Genomic DNA, 12,325 nt, shown 5'->3' with positions numbered 1-12,325 from the left:
GTGACACTAATAAGTCAGAAGTTAAAATGGCAACAAGAAGGAACTTCTGGGTGTTATCCTGCAACATTCTGAGAAAAGATGCATTGGACACTTCACTTAGGGGCTGAGAATCAGTACTTAAGTTTATACTTCAGGTCTGCGTGACAGGTCCTGGCCGTTCACTGTCTCTGTGTTCCCAGAGAGCTGTGTTCTTCCCGAGGCAGGCAAGACCCCCAGATGTGGAGTGTAGGCTGCATGCACAGGCTCCAGGGAGACCAGGATGCAGCCATTGGCCTAGGCCAGGGGAGCAGAGGACCTGGGGGCAGGCCGAGCACATATTCTGCCTTCTCAGGAAAGCAGAGCCCTGGGTTGGCATGCTTTATTTTTCTTGCTCTAAGACTTTTTTTTTTTTTCCTCTTGTACAGAAGTAAGCACTTTAAAGGAACTTTTCGGACTCGCCAGCAGTGGTAGGCATCTTCCATTCCTGGTTGGTGGGTTTGGTAGTGTGTGTGGGTTTAGTGTGTGTGGGTGGGAGAAGATGCTGAATGAATGCTTTTGCCTTTGGACCTTTCTGGATGCTCAGATGTCTTTTTATTTTTAGAGCATGATCTCTCAATGGCAAAATACAGCAGGCTCCCTAAAAAAAAGGAGAATGAAAAGGTAAGCTTACCTTACCTGTTATTTTTCCCTTCATTTACTTAAGCTGCTTCTGTACCTCATATTCTGAGTTTGTGGCAGTCGGGTGTCTAGAGACGTTACTTTCTTTTTCCTGTACGTGGACTTTTGAAATTATTCTGAATCTCATAAGTGGGCTTCTGCTTCTCTAGACTGACTTTTCAGCCTGATATTAAACACCAGCTTAGAACCACTGTAGATTACAATCACACAGTAGCTTTATCTCCCACTTGGTCCTTCTTGGGACTGGCTGACTCCTGTGCTAGGCGAGTGGGTTGAGCTCCCTGTGGCCCCTGCTTTTGAGGTGTTTTGCTTTTTACTTCTGCTAGATGATTTCCTTGGGCTAAATTATTTCTTTGGAACAGGATCTTATGAGTGAACCAAAACGTCTGTGGCTTCTGATGCCTATCGCCAGTGGCTTTCCTGCAGGGTTGCAGTGTGGGTGCTGCTACCTGCAGGGTGCCGGCTTTGCCTCCTGCAGCCCCACGAGCACTGAGATGCTCTTACCTGTGTATTTTTTTCTTTTTTATTGTAGATGAACACAATATCTTTGTTTGTTTGTTTGTTTGTTGTTTATTTATTTATTTATTTTTATGTGGTGCTGAGGATCAAACCCAATGCCTCACCCAAGCAAGGCAAGTGCTCTGCCACTGAGCCCCCGCCCCAGCCCTTACCTGGGTATTTTTAATTGGGAATTTTAAATTGAGGTGAAGTTTACCTAAGTGTTACTATATTTGGCACAAAAATGGATAAGCAAACGTTCTTAAGTTGCATGCTCTTACAGAACGGTCACACCTGGAAGTTTTCCCTTCACCTTTCAACCAGGTAAAGACTGAAGTTGTGAAGGAGGTGGCAGCTGCACGGCGGAAGCAGCACCTGGCGTCCCTCCAGTACTACTCCGCCCTCAATGCGCTGCAGTACCGGAAGCGGATGGCCATGATGGAGCCCATGATAGGCTTCGCCCATGGACAGGTAGGGGAGCCCTCTCACCTGGGGCAGAAACCTGAGAACATTTAGAAGAAACCAAACCTCGTCAGAGCAGGAAACAGATGCACAGCCTCCCTGGAAACTTCCTGGATTCACACTGTGGAGTCCTTCCAGCTGGGCAGGCCATCCTCAGCTGGACTTGTGAGGCCATATGTTCAGGAAATGATGGCCTGGATCCTGAGCTTCCCTGGGGGAGGATCCTGCATGGCCCTTTGTCTCTGATCCACCCAAAAGCCAGGCCTGGTCCAGTGTTCCTAGAAGCAGCTCACAGTCGGTCCAGATGTTTGGCTTAGAATCCAAAATTGTGACGTTCCCTTACTGCTGTGTGCAGTCGGGTGCCCCCTGGCTGGGCAATGCTCAACTGACTCATCCCCAAGGTTGCTGCTGAGGCCTTCACCTTCTGGGGCGTAGGCAAGAGTTGCCAGGGCTTTATGGAGTATTCTGTAGAGAATTTATTTGGCTTCTTCCCTCTTATTGACTGATCTACTGAATATTATTTGTCTTAAGGGAGGCTCCACTTAAGGAGGGAGCCCTAATTGTTATGGCATAAACAGGAGTGGCAGGGACCAACAGGAGTGTGTCAGGCTGGTGTCCTCCCCGCCCTATTTAACCCCATAGTGTTGACTCTGAAATTTCCCTTTGGCACGTGAGACAAGCACCCAGGAATCTTCTCTCATCGGTCTAGGAGCAGGACGGGTGTGAGGAAGCCAGGAATTGCTTCAAATAAAGTCACTGACTTGAAGAAAAAGTGAACACACGAGCATCTTTTACTGTTATGAAGCACATTTGAAAAATTCACGAATTTCAAAAGAAACAGAATTAGCTTCATTCAGGAAAAAGGGAAAGAGGGGAGAACCTAAGCATCGGAGCCCAGCTGCCAGGCTCACTGTGCTGGTTATGAGTTGGAGTGCCCTGAGGTCAGCTTCTGTCATCAGAGGTGATGTTTAAGTAGATCAGTGTAACCTTTCTGTGTCATCTGCATAAAGCTGAATAAACCCCCAAATAAGCACTGTCCAGCCGGGGGCTCCAGCCCCTGGCAACCCCTTGGGAGCTTGGCAGCTTCCATGGCATTTGAGATGGTCACTCTGCTGCCCTCCTTCCTCCTTTGATTAGGTGTTGCACCCCATGAGTGGACTCGGCTGGCAGGGGCTGCACCATTCTCCAAGCTGGGCCTTTTAAGCAAGTGCTGCTGCCCACAGGGAGAGGAGACCAGAGCACCTTCACACAGATGCAGCCCGAGGCCCAAGGACAGAGCTCTGGCTAGAGCTCCCCATCACTGCTGGGTGGCAGGAGCATCATTTTGAGGACTGAGGATAGTGCGTCTAGTTTTTCATGTGAGGAGTATCTAGATTTCAAGACACTAGACCAAGTCAGTCCCCTCCGCTACAGACTTTTAAAATCCTAATGCAAACTCTAGTCCCTCCCTTTGTTTGTTGCCCAGCACGTGAGTCTGATGACTCAGAAGCACTTCTCCTTCTGCCCTATCAGCCTTCAGAAGCCTGTTTATGGAGCCCCACCCTTGTTGGTCATGGCTGGTGGCTGTGACCATTGCTGGCCCATCTGGGGGAGATCCAAATCAGCCTTCTTGGCACCACTTACTTTTGTGTAGGTGCCTTGACTCCATTTCTGCCTTCTCTAGTCCTTGTTAAACAGGCTTGTTTAATATTCATGATTCAGCCCTGGTGCAAACTGAGGCTTTGTAGTGTGTGAACAGGTTTTTGAGCACATAAAGATGCAGGCTAGTGTAGAATCGCCAGGGAAAATGCTGGGTAATGCCGCTGGAGAAGGCAGTGTCTTTCCTTCCATTTGTCTGATTTTTGTAGGGCTTATGTGAGCCCCTGCCCTGGGGTGCCTACAGAGCAGAAGAGCTGAGCCTTGGACTCAGTAAAAACTCCAGAGGTAGGTCAGGCAGGGGAGGGGGGAGGAGCTCCCAAGATGTTGTGCCCTTTAGGGATGCCGAATGCTCATTTGACAGATGCATGATATTAACTGACGAGTATCGTTTCGGTATTTGACATTACAGTGATTGAAGCAGCATTACAGTGTTGATCTCTGTATGATTCAAAGATCACGGTGCCAGAACATCCCCTGTAGGTATCATTTGGCATTAGGGTAATTGTGGTCATCATCTGATTTTACCCTGTGGTAACTAAGAAATGGGTATGAGCTTTCCCAGAACAGGAGAGAATGTCAAAACCCTGCTGATAGCACCTGTTGGCCTGCTCGGGGTGAGAGGTCGATTTCTGTGCCCATCACCCAGGGCAAGGTGGGATTCCAGATCAGATAGATAAGCAGGGAGACACACAAGAGTGTGTCCAGGCTGCATGTTTCTTCTTTTTTTTTTGTGACACAGGCTTGCAGCCGTTACATCCCAGCACGTAGAGTGGAGCAGCTTATCCATAAAGTCCTGAGTTTTTAAAGCCATGGTCATAAGAATGAAAAGTTGAGCCTTTCAGGGTGGGGGGTTGCAGATGTCTGTAACACCCAGGGGTGTTCTTCTCCCTCTCTTCCTGTATCCTGCCCTGCAGGTGTCTCAGGGCACCCAGACCTCCTGGGAAGGCAGTATTTTACAAGAGTCGCAGGAAACTTCACAGGAAGGAAGAACTCCTCCATTGGTTCCAAAAGCTACAACTGCAGTTTCACATCCTGCACTGACTGCAGGTCTCCTAGAGGCCACTGTCCCCTGGGCAGGGAAAGCATTCACTACAGAGCCCAAAGGACTTCTGCTGAGCAGCTGTACTATGCCAGGACCCCCAACATCCTTTATGTGTATAATCCCCTCTAACTTCCTGTCACGGTTGGAAGAGGCCTTTAAAGCCTTCCACCCAGTTTTCCCTCTGCAGCGTCTCAACCAAGCTGTCATCCATCTGCCCCTCTATCTGGCCTATGTTCACAGCTGCACAGGGCTCAGTGACCAGGCTCTGTCACACCGTGGCCTTCAAGGCCAGGCGAACATCTCATGCTGTACAAGAGCAAGAAGTGCTTTTCAGGTTCTTGCTGGGCTGATAGCATCTGTCACATGTCACCCATTTGGGGCTAGAGATGGTGAATGAGACCTCAGGAAACTCACTACTTAGGATTCATATTAAAAAACCACTGGTGGTGATTTAAAACTTATCAGTCATGATTATTGAGATACGTGGTACATACCAGGCATTATCTTATGTCATTCCTGATGTTTAACAGCCTTTCAGCAAAGATGACTAGGTTCCACTTTTCCCCCATTTTACAAAGCCCTTGGGACTTTGGGAGTCACGTCAGGCTGAGGCTCCGTTGAGATGCTGTAAGAACTGCAGTGAGGGAGGGCGCGGCCCAGGTCTTCTGTCCCCATGCCGCTGGTCATTACATTAAGGGCACTCACCCATCCCCTTCGGTAGGAGATTCTCAACATGTCATAATTGTATCTTTCAGATTAACTTTTTTAAGAAGGGAGCAGAGATGTTTTCCAGAAGCATGGACAGCTTTCTATCCTCTGTTGCAGACATGGTTCAGAGGTAATGCCGCTCACTGGTTTGGATCTTGGTGTGTTTCGCTGTCTCCGCTGAATAGGAGTCTGGGGGTGAGCTCTGACCATGAGCGCCTGTGCAGGCGACACGCGTGGCAGAATAGGACGGAGCTGGTTTCTGCCCTTGTGGCCTTGTGTGACCTTACAGACCCTGCTGCCTCCTGTTAGGGTCCCTGTGTTAATACCAAGTTTCATCTGTTATAAACCCAAATCTAGTTTAAATTGTTTTTTTTCCCCCTCTGAGCTAATGGGATTAGCAGACAGAAGTGCTGGAATTTTGGGGGAATCTCTGACCATTACATTAATTTATGATAGGCAAGCTGCTAAGCTTCTTTTGAGTTACTTTAAAGAAAAGGTAGCTCAGCCATGCAAACACTTATTATTTTTTTCTAATTACTCTATTCAGGAGGTCAGCCCACACTTCATGATGGCCCAGCTGCTATCCCTCCTGCCCCTCCCTCAGCCTCTTGACATCCTGGAGCTCTGGGGCAGCCCACGGGCCCTGGCACATCAGGCTTGTTTCACCCTGAGCAGCAAGGACCTGTCATGACTTCTGAGGTCTAGAAATACATCTGTGGGCTCACACGTGCACGTGCGTGTGTGGTTGAAAAATACATAAAATAGAAATAATATGGAATTTTATTTTATGTGGAAAAGGATAAAGTTGCTCATTTTCTGAAGATATTACATTTCAAAATAGCTCGTGAAGGCCAAGCAGTGGAACGTTTTTAGGCAGAAGTCTACTTCAAAGGCTCTAAGAATAAAGCATGCACCAGAAGGGCCAGGGCCAAGCCCTGGAGCTGGGGGAGGTGGTGTGCCTCTGCTCCTCCTCAGGTCCCTGTGCTGGGTGCCCGAGAGCTGGTCACAGTGAGCAAAGAGACTGTATTTATAATTATGTGAGAAAGCAATCTGTGAGCTCTGATTTCAGTCTCTTACCCTTGAATTTGATGGTTAGCCTGGGAACATGAGGGGGGAGAGGGAGCCTGCTGAACGTCGCGTCCCACAGACCGCCCCCTTAGCCTCGGTCTCACCCCGGCTTTAACTCTCATAGTCCTGTGGCTTTCTATGTCTCTGGAGAACCACCCACATTTCAAACACTGCTTAGGCCCTGAGTCATTTTTGCTGACGGATGGCAGGCTGTTTATGCCCATGTCATCGAGACGCCATGGTGTCCTCTCTGCAGATCCCAGAGCCTGTCTTCCCCTCTTGTCTGCCTTTCCATGAACCTTTATGAGAGCACTAATGTGTGGGCCTCCTTCCCAGTTGGACTGTGAACTGGGCATTAGCACAGAGCACCGCTGACTACATGGCCTGGTCCCTGCATGCCATCCCTCTGCTGCCTGATAAGGTGTGCTTCACTACAGGCTAAAGGCAGCCCACACATTGGATCCTCCTGGTTCAACTAGCTAAAGCCTTTGGTCCAGAGAATTCTAATTGTCCTCTCAGTTTAGAGACAGTGCATCCACTTCTCTCCAGATCACGAGGAAGCGGTGGCCTTGCCATCGTGTCACCATGATGAGCAGCCAGCCCAGCTGAGGGGCCTCAGGGCGGTGTCTAGTGGTGCCACTAACAATTTACCGTCTTCAGGAGAGATGGCTTCCCCTGGTGTTCTCCTGTTCTTAGAGCCTAACTGGAACCCAAAGAGGGCAGCATAGTTTCCAGCCACCCAACAGTCCTGGGCTTTTTGAAGCCCTGAATCCCACAGTGATATTTTATTACCTTTTTTCTTGGATCCTTCATGTGTGTGTAGAAACATACTTTTCTAAAAAAAAATCTTTGAAGAGGACAAAAGCAGTTACTTTTCCACTCTGTTCCTTTGGATCACGAAGGCTTGGATTTGATCAGCGTTTTTGAGCCTAAGTCTGTCTGAGTAGGGGAAGATAGGGAAGGACAGTTACTAAGAATTTCCTACAACTGTATGCAAGATATCACATTAGGAGGCTGGGGTTGTGGCTCAGTGGTAGAGCGCTTGCCTAGCACACATGAGGTACTGGGTTCAATCCTCAGCACCACATAAAAATAAATAAACAAAAAGGTATTGTGTCCAGCTACAACTAAAAATATTTTTTTAAAAAAGATCACATTTTAGTGCACATTAGTGAGTATATTTCGGGGAGATGAACCTTATCTTTCATCAGATCCCTCAAGAGATTTCTCATCTACTAAAGCTAAAGAACAAGCCAGGTGCTGTGGTGCACACCTATAGGCCCAGGTACTTGGAGGCTGAGGCAGGAGGAGTGAAGTTTGAGGCCAACCTTGGGAACTTTGCAAGAGCCTATTTCAAAAATTTAAGTGTTGGAGATGTGGCTCAGTGGTAGAATGCTTGCCTACCGTGTGTGGGCCCTGGGTTCAATCCCCAGTAATACAAAATAACAATAATAAAGCTGAAGAACGTCAGCAGGTCTACTCTTGGATGCCTCCTTCTGTGTCCTGTCCTGCTCCATTTTTCTGTATCATTCCATTTTTCTCAGCCTTGGCAGTGACTGGCAATTTAAGCCAGCGAGGTTTGTTCTCCAGTGACCTAAGGTCTCCACTGGTGGAGTTCCTAGTCATCCCATTCAAATGTCAGAAATTAACCTAGATGGATTGTTTGCATCAAGCTGTGTTAAACAGAAGATGGAGTGTAGAAGCCTAGAGTTACCTATGGAAGAGAGAAAATCTTGAGGTGCTCATTTTGAGAAACACTGGATTCCCTAGGTCCCTTGTTCCTTCTGATTTTAACAGTTATAATTCTGTCCTTTCTTCACTCTGGTGGAATGGTGGAACACCTCCTTTGGCATTTGCTTTCCCAAATAAGACCATGTTGGGCAGATGGTGTCCAGTCATCCTTTGTGGGTGGAAGGGCAGCTGCTGTTTCAAGCCAAAGCTTCTAGGTTTTCCACACCAGCCCCTCCCACATACGGAAGCTGGGGCTGCTACATCAGAGCCCAGGCATGGTCCTGCTTATTCCTCTCTGGGCAGCCCTTGGCTAGCTCACCGTGCAATCTCAGGGCAGTTGGTGGATGTCATAAAAGGAAAAGTGTTGTTCTGGGCTTTGTTGTCCCTGGGACACTCCCTGGTCATTTTCTTGTGACCTATCTTCACCACCCCTGCCTCACACCAAGCCCAGGGGAGGGTGACTGCTCCCATTCTTTCCTCCGTGGGACTTTCACAGGCTGCCTGCATGTGCAGCCCAGGAGGATAGGCTTGCCAAAGCTCCCCCAGAATCTGACCACCATTCTGAGAATGGTGCTCTTCTCCAGCAATAAAACTGTTGATCTGGGTTCAAGCATAGTTTAGTGGTGTTCCTTGTGGTGGGGTGGTGTTTTGGTAGAGGGTGTTGTGTGTTTGGGGGGATTTTTTTTTTGTTTTTTTTTCCATGGTGCTGGGGATAGAATCAGGGCCTCACTCATGCTAGGCAGGTGCTCTACCACTGAAACCTCCCCGTCCCTTCTCGTGCGGTTCTGAGATGGTGTCTGAACACTGTGATCTGTAGCTCAGGGGCCTAAGTTGGAGGGTGGAGTGCTGTGGCTTCAAGGCAGGCTGGTGACTTCATGTATAGATAGGAAGCTTTTGGGTGGGTGAGGGCCCTGCTACCTGCTTCTTATACTGCTGAGTTGGCCGGCAGCTTCTGACCGACCTGCCACCTTCTGTCTTAAGCATTGAGGTGGAACTGGAAGCTGAAGCAGAAAAGACGCGGATATCTCAGCAAGAATTGCTTTCTGTCGATGAATCTGTCTACACGCCAGACTTCGATGTGGCTGCACCCCAGGTCAACAGGAACCTCATCCAGAAGGCCGGTTACCTTAACCTTAGAAAGTGAGAATGCCAGTGGTTGCCTCTTTCTGAACTCTTCTCCCTAGGAAGTGGCTGTAAAGCAGTCTGTGGTGCCCACTGAGGCCTGAGGGTGGGGTGGGTGCACGGGAAGAGCTCGCACACAGCCCTGCTCCTACTGGAGCGCAGGACACTCTGGGGCCCAGGTCCCAAACTGCATGCAGAAATAGGGCTGGAAACAGCCTGTATGAGTGAGATCTCAGTGCCATGGACTCGGGAAGAGGAGGCCACCCTCGTCTCTGGCCACCGTGGCCATTTGTAACTGCTGTATACTCATCATTCTGGATCATTGAGAGTTAGTGTCCCCTGGCCCTCTGCCACCCAGCAGGTGAGCATTGTGTTAGAGACCCATGTGGAGGTGAAGCTTTGGGTAAATCACATTCATTCAGATTAAGTCATACATTTGACACTTAGGTCCTTAAATTTACCATTCTGAATGAAAGGGATGATCAAGGTTAGCTGCTCCCAAGAGCAGAGAGAGGATGATGTCAGCGTATGTGAGGATCGGACACTGGCATCAGACACCCTGGCCAGAAGGAGCCATGATCCCTCCCTGACGATGGCACCTACTTTACACAGTTGTTGCAAGGATTGAGCGAGGTCATTCTTAGCAGGTAGGAGCCCTCAGTTATTAGCTGTGTCTTGCACATAGTGGCAGCTCAGTAAATCCAGCAAATTACTCAGCATTCTGCAAGTGGGGGTATCTACAGAGGAAATGCCACCTCTTCAGGTACAGCCCCTCTATGAAGATCACAAGCTATGTGTCCCCATTCAATCTGTAGGGATGAAAGTCGTGATGTTATTTGCCAAGAAAGCATTTTCCTGTTGTAAGCATCTCACAAAATAACCTCTAGTTAGAGCAGAACCCAAGCTGGGAAGAGCCCCGCCCCCATCGTGGGCTGTGGGCTGAGACCCTAGTGACTCTAACTAGGTTCAGAGCTCCATGTCCTAGAGGAAAGATCCCCGGGATTTCAGGTTCTTAATTAGGAGACTGCTTCTAGTTGTAGGCAGCAGCTTTGGAAGCTGTGGCCGTGCTGGGGGAGCGGGTACACGCCCTGCCGAGGATCTGGAGTTGGCACTGGAGCCCAGTCTCCTAGGTCACTCAGGCCAAACTGATCTCTCCTGTCACTCTTTTTCAAAGAGGTCTTGCTTTACTATAGGGAAACAGTTTCCACAGTGTCACCAGTACCTTTAGACAGGCAGCACCGCTGGAGATGCTACTCGGGCTTCCCAGTGCTAATGGCTTTTTCAATACCACCCATACAGCAAGACGGGGCTGGTCACCACCACCTGGGAGAGACTTTACTTCTTCACCCAAGGCGGGAATCTCATGTGTCAGCCCAGGGGAGCTGTGGCTGGAGGTCTGATCCAGGACCTGGACAACTGCTCGGTGATGGCGGTGGATTGCGAAGACCGACGATACTGCTTCCAGATCACCACTCCCAGCGGAAAACCGTAGGCCAGCGGGTGCTATCTGGGAGGACAAGTGTAGTGACTCCGCCCCTGCTGAAGGCTGCCGAGCTCAGTCCTGTGGGCCATGCTCCTTGCGAGTCCCCGTCTAGGTCATGCTGACTTTTGGGAGAATGGTTTATGTTCTTTAAATAAGCACACGTGACCTATATATATGGGATCCAAACTGCTTCTTTTAGGGAGACCAGAGAGGACCTATGTGTGAATTCATAGAGATGACCTACTTGTGTAAGAGCAACAGAGGTAATTCTTGTCAGCGTAGGTTCTGAGAGAAGGCGGTGGCCACTCCTGGCCTATCCCTGAACAGGTATCTGTGCCTGTGCAGTGGTGGTGCAGGCAGAGGGGAGGTGGGAAGGCTGCCTAGGAGTCCATGTTCCCAGCCGAAATGGGAGATGTGAGCAGTGTGTTCAGCCATAGCAGGATCATTTGTTAGCATGCTGTCCCCACATACCCTGGGGACCTTGGGCCCAGCAGAGGTCATGCTTTAAACATCGGCAGCCTGGGCTGGGGTTGTGGCTCAGTGGTAGAGTGCTCACCTAGTGCGGGCGAGGCCCTGGGTTTCATCCTCAGCACCACATAAAAATAAATAAAGCAAAGGTATTGTATCAACTACAACTAAAAAAAAAAAAAAATCACCGGCAGCCTGTGGTCACTCACAGTAGAGCCCATTCCAGCAGATCCTCTCTCACTTCTATAGTGGTTTTCACTGCGCTGAGGAGCTCACAGCCACATGTGTGCTCCTGCGGGCATGGAAGCAGAAGGGGGGTGGCGTGGATGGCTCTCCTCCCAGATTAGCCAAGCAGTTTTAGACATGATCTTCTTTCTGGCAGTGAGCTAGATGATCCTGCATTCTAGTCATAGTCCCCTGAGTTACTTGCCTGCTCTGGGCCTCTGTCCTCTCAAGTGTGAAGTAAGGATAAGACCCATTCCCCCATCTGCCACAGACATGAGGAACAAAGAAACAAGCAGAGGCAGAGGCCCTTTTTTAAAGAGTTGAAGCCCTCGTGAAGGTAGGGCAGTACTGTCATTGTACTCCCTGGCCTTTCAGTTCTTAGTGCCAGGTCCTTTGGGCATAGGTGGAGGAGTGGCCAGGCATATAGAGAAGGGTCAACAGAGATGGTCCTTGCTGTGGGAGCCCAGACTTAGGTGGAAAGATCCGAGTCCCCCTCACTTTATAGATGAGGAAGCCTAGGCCCAGAGAAAGCAGGTTTTATCCAAGACCAGGTGAATTGTCACCAGAGGCAGACCTAGCACTCCCCCCTTCCACCTGGTCATGCTTCCCCCACCCCGGTGCGGAGTTCAGTTGGCTTAGCGTCCTCCTCAGGTAGCCTGAGATAGGGAAGCACTGATGTAGATGCATTTTCTTTCAGGGGAATCATCCTCCAGGCAGAGAGCAGAAAAGAAAATGAAGAGGTAAAGCTTTGACTCTTGGCCTTTTTCCTAGCGTGGTGGGTGGCTTTTGGATTGACATTCTTTTTACTGTCTTCTGCAGTGGATATGTGCAATAAACAACATCTCCAGACAGATCTACCTGACCGACAACCCAGAGGTAATTAGCATCTGCCTGCAGCTCAGCTGAAAGGTAGGCGCCCCCCTCCTGGACTGAGCATGTCTCCTGTGGCTTTAGGCAGTCGCCATCAAGTTGAATCAGAAGGCTCTCCAGGCTGTGACTCCATTTACAAGTTTTGGGAAAAAACAAGAAAGCTCCTGCCTCAGGTAACTAAAGGACAAAAGAAAACTAGCTGTTGTGGAGCCAAACCATGTACAAGGAATTTGACACGAGATGTTAGCTAATCCTCAGCCCCCTCCAACCCCCACCACCACCCCAGGGGTGCAGTTAGCCCTGTTCAGTGGAACCAGTGACTGGCTGGGAAAGGTTAGGTATCCTGCCCATGT

At 49.4% G+C, this 12,325-nt stretch overlaps 1 protein-coding gene across 6 annotated transcripts in view; it reads left to right on the top strand.

The window, feature by feature from the left end:
* The window catches only part of Appl2 (adaptor protein, phosphotyrosine interacting with PH domain and leucine zipper 2), a 66,291-nt gene that overhangs the window by 23,105 nt on the left and 30,861 nt on the right, over window positions 1-12,325 (top strand). For all 6 annotated transcript variants that reach the window (XR_006848577.2, XM_046429543.2, XM_046429542.2 and 3 more), the window contains 9 exons: window positions 405-446; window positions 581-639; window positions 1,480-1,626; window positions 5,053-5,135; window positions 8,786-8,944; window positions 10,226-10,414; window positions 11,800-11,842; window positions 11,922-11,978; window positions 12,057-12,145. Coding sequence is in view for 5 of the 6 variants with exons in the window: in XM_046429543.2 (XP_046285499.1) it covers window positions 405-446; window positions 581-639; window positions 1,480-1,626; window positions 5,053-5,135; window positions 8,786-8,944; window positions 10,226-10,414; window positions 11,800-11,842; window positions 11,922-11,978; window positions 12,057-12,145 (868 nt within the window). In the remaining variant the exon portion in view is untranslated. The remainder of the gene's footprint in view (window positions 1-404; window positions 447-580; window positions 640-1,479; window positions 1,627-5,052; window positions 5,136-8,785; window positions 8,945-10,225; window positions 10,415-11,799; window positions 11,843-11,921; window positions 11,979-12,056; window positions 12,146-12,325) is intronic.

The sequence above is a fragment of the Marmota monax genome, unplaced genomic scaffold (assembly GCF_021218885.2).
Source record: "Marmota monax isolate L192 unplaced genomic scaffold, Marmota_monax_Labrador192_F-V1.1 WCK01_AAM20220418_F8-fsc00051, whole genome shotgun sequence".
In the NCBI taxonomy this organism is placed as follows: domain Eukaryota; kingdom Metazoa; phylum Chordata; class Mammalia; order Rodentia; family Sciuridae; genus Marmota; species Marmota monax.
The sequence above is the reverse complement of the archived record's forward strand: the minus strand, read 5'-3'. Positions and strand labels throughout refer to the sequence as shown.